Source organism: Chelonia mydas, chromosome 2, assembly GCF_015237465.2.
Source record: "Chelonia mydas isolate rCheMyd1 chromosome 2, rCheMyd1.pri.v2, whole genome shotgun sequence".
NCBI lineage: Eukaryota > Metazoa > Chordata > Testudines > Cheloniidae > Chelonia > Chelonia mydas.
Window position 1 is genome coordinate 58,427,029 of NC_057850.1, and position 20,329 is coordinate 58,447,357.

Below are 20,329 nucleotides of genomic sequence, written 5' to 3' on the forward strand. Positions count from 1 at the left end.
AAAACACATTGAGATACAAGGACATAGCCTATATTCATAACTTCAAATACAAAAATGATACATGCATACAGACGGCATAATCATAACCATCAAATTACAACCTTTCTACAGACATCTAACTTGACCTTATTTGTACAAGACTTGGTGCAAATATAGGACCTTGGTTGCAACAATGATCTAGACGGTCACAGTTCATGTCTATATCGTCACATTGGTAATTTGCAGGCTGAACTGACTGTTGCAACAGTGGCCCACAATTTTGCACCATTTCTACTGGGGAATGATTTCTTTGATATGGCAGAATCTGTCTTCCCCTATCCTTGTCCAACGCCTGTCTCTTCCCCTCCACCCCAGCTCCTCATCACAGTCCCATCTCCACCTTCCTCAGGCTCCTCATCCAAGTCCCAATCTATCTTCCCAGACATTGCCATTCTCCCCTTCTAGACTCCCCACATGAGTTCCAGTTTTACCTCCACCCAGCCCAAGTGTCTCCCCCTGCTTTCTTGTCCCATTTTCTTGTCCATGCAGGTCCCATCTTCCCACCCCCAGCTCCTTGTCTCATCTCTGCATCCCCATCCCCTCAGTGGCTCACAATCCTCGTCTCCACACCTTTCAGGCTCCTTGTCCCAATATACTCCCTCTGTCACTCTCCCACTCCTCCACATCAATTATGGCTTCTTTGTCCCCTCAGCATTTCAGTCAGTCTGCTTTCTCCGCCATGATGCTTGAGTGTCAGCAGGGAAAGCAACAAAAGCACAGGAGAGCCAGTCTCCCCATTGTCAGTTCAGGCGCCTGATGCCACATTGGTCCACAGCAGCTAGGAGCAGCAGTTGCAGGGAAAGTCCTGAAGCCCTAGGTGTGAGAGAGGATGGAGGCATATTCAGTACAGGAGGAATTTTCAAAAAATTTAGCTGCCAAACTTTAACATGTCCCTGCTGGCCATGTAAATGTAGGTTTTTCAAAGGCTTGTCATTTGGTTTGGGTGTTTTTTTCAGAGGAACAGCACACAAAGGCCAACACCTCCAAATTTCAAACCTTTTCTTCAAAGTCTGGAGATACTAGATCTTATCCACAAAATGGTTGTCAGAAAGCCAACATAGGCAAAACAACACATATTCCCTAATCCTGTTCTCAGAAACAGCTGTACCTATTTAGCTGGAACTTTTCAAGAAAATTCAACCCACGGCAGACACCCAGCATGGAAATGCTTTTAGCCCAAATGGTTAAAATGTAGTAAATGTAGTAAAATTACAACCAACTGAAAACAGGTTTTATAATTGGAAGTGCTGGGCAATCCTACCTGTAGGCAATGCTCCTAGCTCTGTCTATACTACATATGCAATTTTTTAAACAATAGTAAAATATATTATATGTAGTGTTAAAGGATCTTTTAAATCAGATTAAATTTGATCCTGCCTGCAGTCTTGTCTTGTGTCATCTCATTAGAAACCGAGGACCATATTCTCTGATCCAATTGAGCTTTACATGCTATGGGACTGCAAAGAACAAAGATGATTAAGTCACTTTTACATTCCCCTGATCCTGGGGCTGGCAAGGGGCCCACCATAACCACAGTATAAATTAGAGAAACCCAAAGGCTGTTCTAGTATATGCTCCACTGCCCATGATGCCAAAGGACTGTTCCAGCAACCAGGGATCATGCCCTTCTTATTGCGGCATGGGGTGGGGGGTGTAAGAGCCATTTTTGCACCTCTTCAGTATTCCCCTAGGCAAGAGGAATCCTCAAATGGCTGCTTAAGACAGTTTTCTACTGGCTTTTTGCTCTCATAGGTGCAAAGCAGCTGGAACAGAAGAGAGGATTCAGCCTTTGTATTTTCTCCACAGTAGTGCATATAGTGAAAGTGTGTACATCTCTCATACCCAAGATATTTTATTCTCTATTTTTGTGCATGCTTCACCACAAGGATTAGTGGTAACCAATTATAAAAACACCTACCTCTGAACATTCAAAGAACTGCATCAACTTTACCCAGTTAATTCCTGTATCCCTGAAAGCTAGGTACGAAGTGTTATTGTCTCTAGTTTATCGCTAAGGAAATTGTGGCAGGAAGGTGAAGTTGTGGTAGGACTTAGAATCATAGAATCATAGAATCATAGAATATCAGGGTTGGAAGGGACCCCAGAAGGTCATCTAGTCCAACCCCCTGCTCAAAGCAGGACCAAGTCCCAGTTAAATCATCCCAGCCAGGGCTTTGTCAAGCCTGACCTTAAAAACCTGTAAGGAAGGAGATTCTACCACCTCCCTAGGTAACGCATTCCAGTGTTTCACCACCCTCTTAGTGAAAAAGTTTTTCCTAATATCCAATCTAAACCTCCCCCATTGCAACTTGAGACCATTACTCCTCGTTCTGTCATCTGCTACCATTGAGAACAGTCTAGAGCCATCCTCTTTGGAACCCCCTTTCAGGTAGTTGAAAGCAGCTATCAAATCCCCCCTCATTCTTCTCTTCTGCAGACTAAACAATCCCAGCTCCCTCAGCCTCTCCTCATAAGTCATGTGCTCTAGACCCCTAATCATTTTTGTTGCCCTTCGCTGGACTCTTTCCAATTTATCCACATCCTTCTTGTAGTGTGGGGCCCAAAACTGGACACAGTACTCCAGATGAGGCCTCACCAGTGTCGAATAGAGGGGAACGATCACGTCCCTCGATCTGCTCGCTATGCCCCTACTTATACATCCCAAAATGCCATTGGCCTTCTTGGCAACAAGGGCACACTGCTGACTCATATCCAGCTTCTCATCCACTGTCACCCCTAGGTCCTTTTCCGCAGAACTGCTGCCTAGCCATTCGGTCCCTAGTCTGTAGCGGTGCATTGGGTTCTTCCGTCCTAAGTGCAGGACCCTGCACTTATCCTTATTGAACCTCATCAGATTTCTTTTGGCCCAATCCTCCAATTTGTCTAGGTCCTTCTGTATCCTATCCCTCCCCTCCAGCGTATCTACCACTCCTCCCAGTTTAGTATCATCCGCAAATTTGCTGAGAGTGCAATCCACACCATCCTCCAGATCATTTATGAAGATATTGAACAAAACCGGCCCCAGGACCGACCCCTGGGGCACTCCACTTGACACCGGCTGCCAACTAGACATGGAGCCATTGATCACTACCCGTTGAGCCCGACAATCTAGCCAGCTTTCTACCCACCTTATAGTGCATTCATCCAGCCCATACTTCCTTAACTTGCTGACAAGAATGCTGTGGGAGACCGTGTCAAAAGCTTTGCTAAAGTCAAGAAACAATACATCCACTGCTTTCCCTTCATCCACAGAACCAGTAATCTCATCATAAAAGGCGATTAGATTAGTCAGGCATGACCTTCCCTTGGTGAATCCATGCTGACTGTTCCTGATCACTTTCCTCTCCTCTAAGTGCTTCAGGATTGATTCTTTGAGGACCTGCTCCATGATTTTTCCAGGGACTGAGGTGAGGCTGACTGGCCTGTAGTTCCCAGGATCCTCCTTCTTCCCTTTTTTAAAGATGGGCACTACATTAGCCTTTTTCCAGTCATCCGGGACTTCCCCCGTTCGCCACGAGTTTTCAAAGATAATGGCCAAGGGCTCTGCAATCACAGCCGCCAATTCCTTCAGCACTCTCGGATGCAATTCGTCCGGCCCCATGGACTTGTGCACGTCCAGCTTTTCTAAATAGTCCCTAACCACCTCTATCTCTACAGAGGGCTGGCCATCTCTTCCCCATTTTGTGATGCCCAGCGCAGCAGTCTGGGAGCTGACCTTGTTAGTGAAAACAGAGGCAAAAAAAGCATTGAGTACATTAGCTTTTTCCACATCCTCTGTCACTAGGTTGCCTCCCTCATTCAGTAAGGGGCCCACACTTTCCTTGGCTTTCTTCTTGTTGCCAACATACCTGAAGAAACCCTTCTTGTTACTCTTGACATCTCTTGCTAGCTGCAGCTCCAGGTGCGATTTGGCCCTCCTGATATCTTTCCTACATGCCCGAGCAATACTTCCTGAATCCCTAGCCCAAGCCCATACTTACTCCTCACCATATAGTTTTGATTTTCATTGAGTATATTTCTATATAAAGTGGTTATAATCTGATTATTTCACACTGCTTTGATTATACACTACAAGATGAGAGAATCTGTCAGTACCATAAAGCAGCATGTCACTTTTCTCCGGGTTCAGAGGAAAGGAAAGGAGAACGCTGGACATGCCATTCCATGAAAGATATTGCATACGGACATAGCACAAAAGTGCACCTATGTTGGCCTGGTTAGACAACCCTTACTCACATTTCCCTTACATACACACATCTTTCTCCAGACATTCTAGGGGTATAGACACACACACACATTTTAAGGCCAGTGATCACTGAGTCCAACCTCTTGAATAACATGCCCACAGGACTTCCCTGAAATAATTTTGGCATCTAATTTGTGGGTGTTTTCAGTTATGGCCTTCACTTCTTCCTTCCCTCAAGCACCTAAAAAAAAGCACACACTGCATCTGTCTCCATTTGCTTTAGATTGAAAACATTTATTGGATAGTGACTTTTCCCCAATATCCCACATTTGTTGCAGTCACCTGGGTTAACATACAGCCTTCCTTCTCCATAAAAACAGAGATATCCCTAAACAACTGACAAAAATCTTCTTAGAAATTATGTGCAGTGGCAACAGCTGAAACCATTTAGTTTATGAGCAAGTATTCATCTTCAAAGCCTTCATTCTCCCAGGAAAGAAAGAACAAGAGATCAATTAAAATCTAATCCAATGTGCTATAACAATAAGAAATGTGGCTCTCAGGAGAGATACACTCTTGGATTACAGCTGAAGCAGTCCAAAGTCTGAATTTCACTTTTTCACATTTTGTAGAAACTTGCTGTATTTTTGCGCATTGGTTCCAATGGTTCACATTCTTCCAGTTTGGTCCCCTAAAAGTTGCTTTTTGGGTGGCTGTGGGTACATAGAGTAAACTCAAGTTATTCTGGGTGACAAGGCTGTTCACTTCTCAAGGGAAGCCATCTAAAAAAGGTCCTGTTCCTTCTTTGTATGCTGTCCTTTCCATACAAGACGCATAGCAGACTGAATAGAAGAGCCTCATATGGAAGCTTTCCCTATCAAATTCCGAAATGAATCTCATGCCAAAACAGGGAGCCAAGGTAGAAAGACAAAAAAAATCAAGCATCTTAATTGGAAGGACTAGAAAAACCCAGTTATGACAAGGCTGCTGACTAAAAAATGTCAAACTACTAATTCATACAGAGGAAATGCCTACTTAGATTTTCATATTTTAATTAGAGAATGGCATGAGCCACAAATTTTGGAGCCATATTTGAACATCCTTGGAGATCAGTGTTGCTCAAATCCAGAATTGGCTTGACCCAGAACAGATAGGAGTAACAAGATACTATGTCAAGAATTTCCTCCAAGTTCTGAGATTTTGGAATAGGGGGGTTGGTTTGGCCCCCACTCTAATTTCAATTAGTCAGGAGCTGTAGTTCCATGTAGAGGTTAATGGAACTACCCATTTATTCTGTTGGTTGTCTGTATCAGATTCAGAACATTTGAAAGGTATTTTATGGCCACTCTAAATTCTGTGCTCCAAGGACTTGAGTATAAAGACGCTGATGTAAGACGACACACAGCACCGTAACGGCAGCCCTTCATAAATCTTAGTTGCACACAAAAGAGGAAAGCAAATAGAGAGACAGCGAATAGACTTTAAGACCAAGAGTCTAAAAGAAAGTTTATTTAGAGGAGACTCACTACCAGACTGGTTTCACTTGAACAACGTTTGTAATGAGAAGGTGTTATGTGAGGTGAATATAGAAGAATAGATCTCAAGGAACCAGAATGTTTTTCAGAGTTCTCTCTTCACTCTAATAGTACATCTATGGATACTTTTTACTGCATAAGGAGCAACAAGACAGGAAATACTACTCATTTATACAAGCTGAAAAAGAATGGCCGAAGAACAGCACTCTCTAATGCACATATCATTTAGACTATGCCAGAACTTTCATTCTAATCCTTTTCCCCTACCCTCCGCTCTGTCCAGAGGTTTATGCATTAGCTTTGGTACAAAAAACAAAAAAACACAACAGCCTGACTTTAAAGGGCCACATTTTCAGTTTTGCATGTCTAAAATGGAACTCACAAAATACCTGCAGACGCTCCTACTCAATATGCAAGTCCAATGGTACCCCATGATCAGCCCTGGAGGCTAACATTCTCTTGTTAGCCACTAAACTTAAGTACAACAGAGAGCAACAGCATAAACTTCTTCAAACCATCCTCATCAACATGCCTCAACTGTGTCTTGGAAGGACCCCTTCTTAAGGATCTGCATTCCTAGTCCCTTTAAGCCTTCACTTTACAGTGCCCCAGCCCAGCCCAGACAAGATATATAACCTGGCTGTGTCTCAGTTTTTCCGTAGTAACCTTACCCTATACACATCATACTGGTCCTATTATCTGAGGACATCAACAAAAATGACTAAATTAATATACATTTCTTTAAGTTGTATGTACAGTAGATTATTGGTTGCATTAAGCAGCAAGGAACTCAGTCATTAATCACTTTTCCCACTGCTACATGGTTATTTTTAGCACAGTAACAAACAGAGCTAGCGTGTGTCTAATCTTGCCACATGCAAGCATGGTCCCCAGCTGCAGTGTAGATATAGCCTTATTCATTGGGCACCTTTGAGCGAGGCACTCACATCACAGTTCAAGGCAACTGCACCTGTATTTCCCCTCCATGATCCATTAAGAGCACCTACTGTAGACTCCTGGCTCCTCAGCCATCACCTCTCTTGGGTGGAGAATCACATCTCTCTCCTTCCTGACCAGGTTTTTTCCCCCAAGCTGCACAGTTCTCTGCCTACACTGTGAGTTCCCCAGCAAGCCAGACTGCCTAAAGAGGCCTGTGTCAATGTTTTCCTTTCTTCTAAGAGGCTATGAACAGTTGTAATGCCCAGAATTACAAGTTACCGCACAGCTCTTTCTAAGCAAGCACATTTATTCTTAAGGTGAAAGCATTATGGAGAAAACATATGAAAACAGGAAAAGAACCTACTCACATGCTAATAAGCTTACCAGAGATCAACCCCAACTCCAACAAAGGCTCCGGTAAGCGATCAGTCCTTCAAACCCATAAAAGGAGTTTTTCTGTGGTTATATGTTCACAACTGCTTCAGTTCAGAATAAAACACACGCATAAATTAGTCAGTCTCTGCTTTATATAGTTTCAACCTTTGACCTTCAGATTCTGGGAATAGGTAATCAGCAGACAATGGTTCTCTTCTCAGGGCATAGCTTCAAAAGGCTGGGTCAGGAGGTGGGAATTTGCATTTGGGTATTTCCTAGGATACACGCTTAATTTTGTTTGCCCCAAAAGTTCCTTCTTATTTGGGGCATTGTTTAAAATAGTCCTTTGAAGCTTATCACATTTTCCAAGGTTTACATTGCCTATGTGTTCCTCCAGAGAAGTTACATCCAGTCCCACAATATTTACATAAAATTTGCATTCAAAATAAGGATTTTCAAGAATATCATAGGAAATTACAGTCACAACTCAATGTCTCAGAAATTCAATTTATCCACCTGTTAAAGGGCTACAGCAATACTTACATGCCTTGAAGGGTACTGTGAAGCACCAGGATAATGACAGACACACAGTGGGTGAAGTAACATCTTTTATTGGAGCAGCTTTCGAGCCATACAGAGCTCTTCTTCAGGTCTGGGAAAGGTACTCCCAGTATCACAGCAAAATGCAAGGTGGAACAGATTTAATATAAGTAGTTAGCACATATTGTAAGGGATCATTCAAGGCAGAGTGGCCTTTTAACACCTCTGCAGTCATAGGATAAAGAGAGGGGGATAGTGAGTTGCAGACTGTATACAGAAATGAAACCCCCACAACTGCACACCCTTAGTTGTCACCTACCACCCCACACTGGAGCCCATACAGGGTAACAACAAACAACTACAACCCATACTCAATGGGAACCCATCCTGAAAGACATCTTTCCAGAATCTCCACTTCTGGCCTTTAAACAAACCCCAGCCTCTCCAAGCTGATCATCAGAAGCAAGCTCCCCACAGACCAGGACACACCAACTCAAAGCGGCACCAGATCCTCCCAGAACAACAGATGCAAAACCTGAAAACACCCCCCACAACACACCTTTCGAGATCCATGGATCTTACACTTGCCTATCACAAGATATGGTGTACGTCATCCAATGCCCTTGTCTCTCTGACTAATACAAGTTGGTTCTATAAAAAAGGACAGTAAATCCCCCACCTTGTCTCTCTAATATCCATAGCTACAACTACACTGCATACATGATGAGGATAGCCTTTGCACTAAAGTTTACACCCACCACTAACTGTATTCCTTGGTTCATTGTGAACATGTTTTCACAGAGCAATGAATGGTTCAATTAAATGTGGATGTGAGTGTCCCATTGGGTGCAGGTGCCTTTCATTTATAATGGTATGAATCATCACATTTAAGACACAAAAAATGAAGACGAAAACCACAATCCCTAATGTGCTACATCCCAGTGTATATCCTGTGTATAATCCCTACAGGAAGAATGCCTGCGTAGTTTATAAAACTTTCCCTTTTTCATCCATCCTAAACTTCCTGAGTGTAATTTTATTAACGATGAACAACTCTCAAAGAATTCTTTTAGTGACCCTAAATAACTTTTATTTCTTCCCTCACAGTGGCAAAAGTAAATGGGCAAGAAATACTACCACATCCAGCTTTCAAAGCCACCAGATAATTTGATATGCATTGTAGGTTAATGTATTGGCAGGATACCTTTATTTTTATACATCTATACAACTATATCTATATAGTATAGGTTTTTTTCTCCTGGAAAGGTACTGGTTGTAAATATTAATCATGGCAGCTATTCGCATAATATTTCACCAGTACATGCTGGGGATAGACTCAAATTACTGACTTGACCGATTTGGTATTTAAATAATAGGAAATGGTGGTTGGATAATGTGATATACAAGTGCCAAGAACAAGCATTATATGATGTCAGCAACTTTTTATTGCATTAGCAAATTATTGCAGATCAAACCCAACTACCATGAAGTTTTTCAGTGCTACTATTTTACAGCTTGTGTGCCTTTCTTCTCAAAGGTTTGAAAATGCCTTACAATTTTAAAAGTGATATAAAATCCACTACTCCTACATTTAGGGTAAAATGAGGCAGCTGTTTAATATCACACACTACAATACGGTTTAGGACAGCAGTTGCTAATGTGAAAAAACATACCCACACATTGGACTCCCTGTCATTTTAGCATCACATCTCATCAAACTCAAGCTTGGAAGCCTGAATATAATCCTCTTTTCGCTTTAGAAAGGATTGAAATTCATTATTTTTATTATCTATAGGGTGATGTGCATCTAGGGCTTTACTGACACATAATAAGTAGAGGCCCCTGCCCTAATGAGCTTACAGTCTAGGACCCCGATCCTGAGACATCAATCACATATAGTTGGATTCTTTAACACCCCCCATCAAAAAAAAAAATCTACTGACTTCAGTGTGGATCCTTCCGTGCAGAGCCTCATTGGCTTTAGGGGAGCTCTCTGCAAAGATTTGTTTCCAATATCATTGCAGGAATGAGGCCCAAGTTAGACAGCTACAGTACAATAATTAATGAATTGGCCTGAGAAAGGAAGTTGACAGTGGTAGCAATTTCACTTGCATAAAATATTAATAATCTGAGATTTAGGTCTATTGTATTTATTTTGATACTGGATTATTGTGTATGCGCGCGCGCGCGCACACACACACAGACGTTAAATGTGCCTCTTGCAATATCATCCATTCTAAGAAGTGCGAAACGCCAAGCTATTTAGAACAGTGTAAAGAAAGGCTCCAGCAGAATTTTTCGTAACTAGTAAGTGTAGAAAAGGATGGCCACAAACTACCATTATATATACAAAATAATGGATTTTACAGGATTCAGTCCACAAGATTTCAGCATGACAAGAAGAGTGTCAGGCCACTTATAAATCTGAGTCACTACGGCCAGTTTGGACTGGTACAACGAGCATGGGGAACAAAGGCCCTGAAGAAAATGCCCTCAAGAGACCTCAGGGCTTAAAAACCCTCCAGGGATCTGAGGCATTCTACTGCTACTAAGCTTTTCAGTCAGAGCTGTGCAAAATAAGTGTGGTCATAGCACAGATCCACAGAATCTGTGCTACACCCCAGCTTTGTGGCAGGCTCCCAAGAGGTCCCATTCTACCTTAGGAGTAGGCCATATGGCCTCAACACCTCAGAGACCGAGCCATGTCACTCAAAGGAAGGAAAAAAGAGTTAGTGCCCCAAGCCCTAACCCACTTTCATATTCACACCCGCACTACGTGAAGCTGGCCAAGCCTGGGTGTAACGTAAGAAGAGTGGGAGGGGTGGACGGGAGTTCTGCCCTGTGCACAGGTCATCCAGGGTCCACTGTTGATCTCCGATTTGCCTCAGATCCCTGGAGGGTTTTCAAGTCCTGGGGTCTCTTGAGGGCATTTCCTTCAGGGCCTTTGTTCCCCATGCTCGTTGTACCAGTCCAAACTGGCCTTAGTGGCTTCTTCAGCATTCCCAAAACACATCAGGTTCAGGGACACTACAGCAGTTGCTTACCCCCTCACTGGCCTTCACTGTTTCGCTGGGTTTTGCAGCCCCTGCAGGTTTGTACAGCTGAATCTTCCTTTCTCATGGCTGGTCGGGGGGGCAGGAGGGGGAATCCAGGCCCCTGTCTTTCTGGGCAGGCAGCCCAGCGTCGCTTGTGTGCTGTAACCTTGGGCGGAAGCCGGTGTCTTATCTTCAGACCTGGACTGTCAAGTTAACCCATTCCTTTCTCCTTCACAGCCCCTTTAGGCCTCTCGCAACCTGCAAAAGAATCTTCCACTCCACGCTCACACCTTTAACCCTTCCCCAACATGCCTTGTAATGCTTGCAACAGTGTTAGCAATATATCGTGCTGATTTGCCCCCCCAGGGGACTCCCTAAGGGAGGGGGCCCTTGGGTTGTGACACCAGCATCCACCCAGCCAAGATGCCATGGAATCCCTTTCTGGCTCTGGCTCAGTTCAAGGTGAGATCTGTCTCTTTCCAAAGGGCAGCCTTTATTCCAGCTACTTAATGCCTTTCCCCTTTGTTCTCAAGCTGGGGCCTGCACTCCGCTTCCCTGCCTTCCTCTTGGCTGCTGGTTGCTAGGTATGAATGTCCTAACCAGTGGGGTTCCTATTGTCTTTTTGGATTCTCCATGGATATGGGGTTGGTTTCAGACAGTCCTTTAATAACCCATTGATTCCACCCCGAACAGCCACACCACACAAAAACCTCATGTCTGTTGCTCTCCTCCAAGACTAGCTTTAGCCTTTTTTTCACCCACTGAGTAGCAATGCAAAGTATAGAGGGAAACTGAGGCATGCAGAGGATTCACAAAAATATTATAGACAACTCCCAACTTACCCACAGTCCACTACATTGTTTTTAAAGGAAACCATTTTCTCTGTCCCATACAGAGAGATACAAGTGCTCAGCAAAGCTAAAAATATCAGGCCTCTAATTTATGTGCCTAAACATAGATTCAGGAGTGCAAGTTTAGGCATCCAAGTTTGAAAAGCTTTGACACTCTTCTTTGAAGCCCTATCACCTCCATTTTCAGTTGTAGAATTGACCATCTTTGTCTAAGGGTTAGATTACCACAGGACATGTACTCTAAGTTTCAGGGCTGTAGCTCTTTTAAGGTCTGAGCTCAGGAGTATAGTTTCCAGACAGAGCACATGACAGAACATGCCATGACACTGAAGAACACATGATTATTGTTGCAGATGTAAGTCAAAGTCTTGGCTCAATTGGCAGAGACTGAAGACTGGGAAAGACCTTGGAGGATGTTCTTCATAGAGACTGTCAGGAGGATGGCAGCAGCCCGGGGTAGGACAGTGGCTCAGGCTTTGGATTGAGAATGGGTGGAGTGCCCTGCTCAGATAGAGCTGGGACAGGAGCCCAGGAACCAGATTACCAGGAGGCCTCAGAATAGAAATGTTGTGAAGCCCAGGCAAAAAAGAGCCAGAAAAGACTTGAGAAGCCTGGATAAAAGGTGAAGTGTTGTTTAATAATAATAAATCAAACCCCAGCAGGAGAGACTTTAGCTAAAATACCTGTTGTGTGGAACATGAAAATTCCACAGGCACAGAGGAGAAACTGAGACATGGCAGATACATCAATTGTGTTCCACCCCCCTCCCCCGACAAAAAGAGTTGTTAAGCAAAAGTTAAAAAGGTTGCAAACTTTCTTGAATAAGTCTTAAAAGAACATTTCAGAAAAACTTGTAAGTGCATGCAAATTCAAAATTAAGAGTCTACTTTGAAAAACAAACAACCACTCTCCTCCCCCAACCCCATAGATATTACAAAAAAAAATCAGTATCACCTAAGCAACACTGACTCTGCCCCCATAGCTTCTCTCTGAGAAGAATCAGAGACACTCCATCAAATAGGTTCATGTCATCTTAAATACCTCACTTCTAATTGTACAGCTTTCATTATGGTCATCCATACTGTCATGATCTCTTACTAGTAACTAGACAAATAAGAGGGCCTCTCAATAGAGCATGCATGCTCAGAGAGACAGACATTTCCTGCGGTTCACAAAGATCCCACATTCTGCCAGTTGTGTAAGAGCAATTAGACAAAGAGCAAGACTATCTCATACAAGTCTCCGAGGCTGAGGTCCTGATATTATGACACTTACATGGTAACAGCAAAAGTCAGTGTGCTGATGAAGCATCACACATTAGTATCAGAAACACAGGTATGAAGTCAGTTATAAAGCCAATGCTTTCGCTGGTTAACAGTTTCAATACTCCACTTAAAACTGTTCAAGTAGACTACCTTCTCCACATTTCATATTGCCAGAGGGGATGGAAGGCTGACAATGCTATGGGGGAGAGTCAAGATTGCCAGGGGAAAAAATCAGAATTCAGGTCACCATCATAATATAAGAGGGAGGCCAGGGAAAGAGAGAGGAGTTAATGGTGTGCCAAATGGAAGGTAAGGGCAGTTGTGATGAGCACAGGGTGGGGGGTGGCAGTTAAAGGAATCAGAATAGTCTTGAGGCAAAGGGAGTCTGAAGCAGCAGTTTGGGCTACAGGAGTTGAGAAAGCCATGAAGGTTCACTCATGGCTTCACCATTCACATATAGTGCAACCATCCCAAAGTCATATGAAAAAAACCTTCAGACCACAACATTATACATTCCGTAGTATAATTACAGTGGAATATAATTTAAGTTTCAGCATACATGTTGGGATCTCTTTGTAAATGTTGAGTGGCCAATTGTTTACCATTTTACCTACTCTACTTTTAATCCTATATTTTATTATTAAACTTTATTGGCCTTATGTTTTACTTTATGGGGGAAATGGCAAGTGCTTTATACTTTGTTTTATGTCAGGCCCCGATCAAGTCTTGGAATCTGCTGAAACATTTATTCACAAACTTTACAGTAAACAAGTTATTTTCAACCAACCTGCGGGATAATATTCTTTTATGAAACACTCTCTCTCCCCGACCCAGTTCAGCAGTCTATTTTTTTCCCATCTCCAATAGGCACATCCTCTACACCAGAGGTTCTCAGACTGGGGGTTGGGCCCTCCGGGCGCGGGGGGCGGGGCACAGAATGTATTCTGGGGAGCATGAGAAGCTTTAGGGGGAAAAAATTTCTGCTCATATTTTACCCACAGCAACGAATAATTACCAACGTTGATTCCTCCAGACATATTGGGTCCTCATACGGCGCTGTGCACTTTGATGGATTTCTATTCAGCTTGCATAGCATTATACAAAGTCGTTGCCATCTGTTGTTAATCCATTTGCTATGATGCGGTGTGCACAGTTAATCGTAAGCACCAACCACAATTGCAATTTTGCTTTAGCTCTTATTACAATGGACCATTGGCTCTGTTTGAATCAATGCCTTACTGTTTTTAATATTTAATGGGAGTTGCACGTTGATTATTTTACTGGTATATGTTCTTTTGTGGCACAGGGAGTGGCGTCAAACTACTACAGACACAAGTAAGGGGGGGAGGCGTGATCAAATAAGCTTGAGAACCACTGCTCTATGCAGTCTGAAAACATGACGGTCAGTCGGCATCCAAACCACTGGTTACTAATTAAATTACATCATTGTGGACTTACCTATTAGATCAGATATTAACTAGCCTTTGTCTCTTGTTATAAATCCCATCAAAGAACTGATATCTCCATTGAAATCCCTTTTAAATGCAAATCAACACTAAGACACAAGCAGAAATATAATTTGAATTGTTGACTATAGCCTAGAGACTCCCCTTGCAACATTTGGACAAACAAAAGTGGAGTCTTCCCTTTAAGGATCCTCTCTTTTACATAGATCAAAGACAGTCTAGCCCTTCTATAGAGGCCAGTTTAAGAATTAAAAGATGGCTCAGTCTTATTCAAGTATTCAAGACTTTCATAACACTAACAAGAATGGAACAAAGGAGATATGATAAAACTCTTAGGTTAGAATACCCTATTTCACAGCCCAAGATCAAATAGCATTTTCTGTTATAATAGAAATATTCTTCTTCTATAATAAAGTCCAGCCTTTCTATTAATGAACAGCAAATATATTTTAATATCCTAACAGCATAAAGTGTTTAATAAGCATATTTATATAAAGTGGCTAAGCCCTAACTTCAAGATGGCATGGGTTCGGAACTTTTATGATGAAAACAAAAGAAAGCTAGATTATATAACCAAAGTGACACACTCAGGTTTTTCTGTTGCTAGTGAAACTGTATTGTCAAATTGTACCTTTCTAAGGAAATCCCTGTGGGAGGGATATTCAGAGAGGTTGTCCTTACAAAGTTTCCAGCTAGTTCATCAGGCTACAACATTTTGGAGGGGGACCTTTTAAATCCATAGATTCCCAAGAAAGGAATCTGTGGGTTTAGCAGACCATGCACTCTTTGCAGTAAAATGTCTCAGCCTGATGACTAGTTAGAAACTTTGCAAGGTCAACCTCTGAAACAAGGTTGCTCCTTGACTCTCCGGTAGCATGGTATGGCTCCTTCAGGATTCACTCTGACATTGTCCAGGCATGCTACTCCAGCACAACCCTCTGTTCCCCCTGGAGGGGGCTACACGGGAGAAGCAAGTATTAGAGCTTCAGCATTAAAGTGTGAAGATGCCTGCAGATGGGGAGAATACTTCATACAGTGGCTCCACCTCTTCTCCCCTCAGCCACATCCTCAAGTTAACTACAGAGGGACAATGAAGCACTCTTCTCCTTACTCTCTGTCTGACTGGAGCACCCTGCATTCTCTGAAGTGGAGGGAACTATCTGGGCCTTAATCTTTTGACTCAGTTTAAGTAGCTAAAAGAAAATTACAATGTAATATAAAGATATCGACACCACAAAAGCTAATTACTAAGTGTGAATCACTAAAAAAATAGATGTCTTAGCTAAAATAAACTAAATTATTAACATTCAGATTGGAAGCTGCTGTTATGCCAGTCTAATGGTGCTGAAGATGCAAACCCAGTGTGAATGCAACCAAATTATAATTGGCATATTTTCAAAATTCCTACTCAGAATATTCTATTATATAAAAGTTTTGGGGACTTTTTTTGGATAATAATCTTGATTATTGTCCATTAACATGGCAATTGTGTTTCCCAAGTTCCTGCAGCATTAGAGAAAGAGCTTCTTGGAAGCAGTAGTGAAATGGCAGTTACAACTGACAAACTGTTCACACCATTCATTGCAATATGAATGTATAGCAGACATATTCTTATGATGAAAACATCACAGGGACATTTCTAACCACTGCTTTGAAAAGTAATTTTAATAATCACGTACAGATTGTAAGTTGATAAATATTTAGCTAGTTAGGTAGTACTACACTTTTCCCTTGCACAGGCCTAAATATTCATCAAACTATTTCTACTTATAGATAGCCAAGTAGCAAACTAATGCACAGATTCTACTCTTTGCTGGATATTTATCCTAAAATATTCAGATTTTAGGAAGTAGACCTGAGAAATAAAGTGTTCAAAAAAAAATAGGTCAGGAGTTTGGCAACCAAACTAATTACCTACAAATGACTATAGCATATTTTCTGAGACATTCAGTATCTGCCTGGTATGAAGGAGAAAAACCCTACAGGGATTCTATGAGAAGAAAGAAACTTAAAATGAGAGTAGTAGGAAGAATTACGTTAGTTTAATTTACTGTGGACCCTTTGTACTGTCATTCATTAATAGCTCTCCTCTCTCAAGCCACTGGCTTGTCGCCTGTTCTACAGATGTTCAGCAGACACACATACATTAGAGAGTAAAACTGATGTTCAGATGTGTTTCCCAGTCAAGCCAAGGACCTGTTTTTAAGGGTAAAAAGGAGAAAAGCCCACTTTCAGCCACCTCCAGACTCTGAACCACTATCAGATTGTCTCTTCTTCACAACTGAGGTGGTAATTGCTTTCCTTGAAATTAGATGTGCACAAGTACCATCAAAAAACTCATTTACTAATGCCTACACACACAGTGTCTGTTGCAGTTAGTTATCACCTCAACAGCTGTTTTGCTATTATCTATTTATCCAACAGAGAATGAAGAAAGGACAGTGGTTTAAGATGTTTAGGAGAGTTGTTTTTCTCCGAGTGCTATTCACTCTCAATTCTGTACTGTTCTAGGAGAGGTTTCCTTCCTAATATGCCTTTGGTTGGGAATAAAGCGATTTGGTTATCATACAATAGAGTCTACTGACACTTGCTTCAAAACCCAAACAGTCAACATATCCATACAGTGATGTGTTGATTTAGCTGGTGTTGGTCCTGCTTTGAGCAAGGGATTGGACCAGATGACCTCCTGATATTCTATGATTCTATAATATTCTAATAATATTCTATATATATTCTGTGATTCTATAACACTACAAAGAGTCAAGATGTCTACTAGATGGCAGACACAGCAGAAGAAAGAGGGGAGGGATCATTAGATGATTGGCAGCTAATGAAACTCTTTACCCTCTTAAAGAGTTAGAGGAAGGTGCTCAGTGATTTGGATTCTCACCTCTTTGGATCTTGTGGTCTTGAGTGTCCTTTTCCTCCTCATATGTGTCCCAGGTCTTAAGGCCCGGTCCACAGGGCTCTTGGGAGCTAGTGAGTTTCAAACTGCCACCAAGTGACATGCTAACAATTGTCAGAATAGAAGTTGAACTCAGAGAGGAATTCAGCCTCTTCTTGAGAGAACACTGGGGGTCCTAACTGGTTCCCAGTTTCTATTTAACCCAAAATAAAGGAACAGGAAATTGTCCATGCAACTGGATTCCCCCCTGCTTAGGACTGCTTTCCCTTCAATACCTGCTCCTGCTCCTACTGATCTCCAGTAACCTGACCCTGCCTGATACCTGACTCTTGGTTTTGCCCTGTCTCAGATTCTGAATTTCTGAAGTCTGACCTGGCTTGACTCCTGCTCTGACCACTAAGTCAGACTATTCACATCCTGGTTGTGACACATGCCTTCTCCCTCTTGGGCCAGGCCAGCCCCCAAGTTGAGTAGGAAGTTATAGGAAGGGATTGATAATGATACGTGGAAACCAGAGTGTGCCTCTCTAGAGTGGGACAAGTAGTCAAGAAGACAGCCTGGGCAGCCATCATATATACGATCTTCTTATAGTTCTTTATGCATGGAGATAAGCTACCATGACAGTAATAGTGAAAAATCACAATGGGAAGATTTGGGCTGAATGTAAGGGAAAACTTCCTGACTGTAGTTTGTTATGGTGTGGAGTAATCTTCCACTGAAAGCAGAGGAAGCCCAAACATTTCCCACATTTAAATTTGACTAGCTAACATGTGAACAATGCACTGTAAGGACCAATCCTCCCTTCCCAAAAAGTCACCTGGATCCACCAGTTTTAGGCAGAAATATGAAAATAAATCATATGTCAGACTAAGGCTATGTCTACACAACAGCTTATGTCAGCATAACTTACATCGCTCGGATGTGCAAATAAACCCCTCCTCCGAGCAACAAAAGTTATACCAACATAAACACTAGGATGGACAATGTTATGTCGGTATGAGAGCTTCTCCTGCCAACGTAGCTACTGCCGCTCAGAGGTGGTTTTATTGTGCTGATGGGAAAACTCTCTCCCGTTGGCACAGAGCGTCTTCACCAGCTGCACCGCTGCAGTGCTCTATGTGTAGACATGCCCCAAGACCTTCCTCTCTTAGTCAGTTTGTGACTCTCATTCAGGAGCACCTAGGAGTAGTCCAGTGGATATCCAAATTCACCGTCACAACTCATTTGGAGGGCAGAAATATCTTTGCGCAGCTAAAACGTTCAGCAAAGATATGGCTCTTGAACATATTCACTAAGAGCAAAATCATAAATAATTCCCCCCCCACACACACACACACACACCTTTTCAGAACAAGTTTTGAAGTGAATTTAGTGCCCACAGAAAGTGCTGGCCTACTTGATTCCTGGTATTTTTGTCGTCTGCTTTGGGACTACAAAAGACTAAAACAGGAAGGGGAGAGGGGACCAAAGACAAAGAAGGTGTTGGTATGACAGCCCGAGAGACTGAAGTCAAATTGATAGAATAAATACAGATAGTAGAGTTAAGAAAACTATCCTGAACTGATGCTTTAATGTACATCAGGGGTGGGCAAACTATGGCTCGGGTGCTGCATCCGGCCCTACAAACATTTTAATTTGGCCCCACTCCTCCTCCTATGTATAGGGGCAGCCAGGGGGCTCCACACATTGCCCCCGCAGCTCCCACTGGCCAGCAACTGCAGCCAATGGGAGCTGCAGGGACAGCACCTATGGACGGGGCAGCCCCCAGAGCCGGCTGGCCGCGCCTCCACATGGGAGCCAGAGGAAGAACATGCCACTGCTTCCAGGAGCTGCTTGAGGTAAGCACCACCCAGAGCCTGCACCCCTGACCCCCGCCCCCGTGCCCTAAGCCCCTACCCCAGCCCTGATCCCCCACCCACCCTCTGAAACCCTTGGTCCCAGCCCTGAGCACCCTCCTGCACCGCTAACCCCTCATCTTCAGTCCCATCCCAGAACCCATGCGCCCAGCCAAAACCCTAACCCATTCCCGTACCCCAACCCCCAATTTTGTGAGCATTCATTACCCATCATACAATTTCCATATCCAGATGTGGCCCTTGGGCCAAAGAGTTTGCCCACCCCTGATCTAGAGGGATTATGTGTAAAGGAAAGAATGTAAATGAGTGTGACAACAAGGGTGCCAAATTATCATGCTTTGGTGTTTTTTGAGATGTGGACACTTTTGCACTTTCAACAGGAATGAGCAGATGCCTATTTGGTTAAATCATGCTATCTAAGTAATTACCTATACCGTATGGTTAAACAAACCCATTATAGCATGTCTTAAATACTGATAATGGAAATGTCTGTACTTATCAACTGTATTTGTCACTATTACACTCTAACAATTTAATTTACATTCAGTCCCTATTTCAGGGTACTCTGGATCAGTATTAATTCATTTGTAATTTTAAATCTCTTTTGTCCATGCTTTTGGATTACTAGAATTATTTAATGGCAATTTAAGTCTATGGCAGTGCACTGTGTTACATCATAACTGTGCCAGATTTATAATAGCCAATGAAGTCATTATTATAGCTTCTCGTAATTTTCTCCTTCACAATGGTCTAATATCCCATTAATTCTGCTTTCCAATTATGAATCTAGTTTCTGGACAGGTAACCTTTACCGAGAATATAATATTTAACTCTCAATAACCACAAGGAAGGCTTTATAGTGCCATTTTGATTAATAAAGCACAGCTAAGATATACTGAATTGAAATATTGTTCAGAAGCAACTCAGATAAGAAACAGCATTTCAATAAGAGAGGAAAAACTGAAGGGTTTGCTAAAATTTCTGTAATAATATAACTCTTTGATGCTAGCCCTAACTCTATTGTCTATATATCCATGGTCTAGGTCTGTCCCCTTACTTGCTGTGTTTAATTGCATTTGTATGTTGATACAGTCATTATTAGATAAAGAAATTACATGCGAAAAGCTACATATTGCATAGAGTGTTTTCAATTCCTTTTTTTCTTGTTGTGAGCAATTCAATGTTTGTGTTTATGTTATTAAATGGATCATCACAAATATATAACATATATGCACAATGGCCAAATTTTTGTAAGAACATTAATCAATTCTGGCAATTCAACATTCTTTCAACTCTGCAACATTCACAATGGAACATATTGTAGTTTTGTGTGGCAA

At 42.3% G+C, this 20,329-nt stretch overlaps 1 protein-coding gene across 2 annotated transcripts in view; it reads right to left on the reverse strand.

Annotated features, from left to right (window-relative positions):
• Positions 1-564: 564 nt before the first annotated feature.
• C2H8orf34 (chromosome 2 C8orf34 homolog) overlaps positions 565-20,329 on the reverse strand; it is a 352,576-nt gene continuing 332,811 nt past the window's right edge. For both annotated transcript variants that reach the window (XM_043539523.1, XM_043539522.1), the window contains exon 14: positions 565-852. In XM_043539523.1, coding sequence (XP_043395458.1) covers positions 818-852 — 35 coding nt within the window. In that variant the 3' untranslated portion in view covers positions 565-817. The remainder of the gene's footprint in view (positions 853-20,329) is intronic.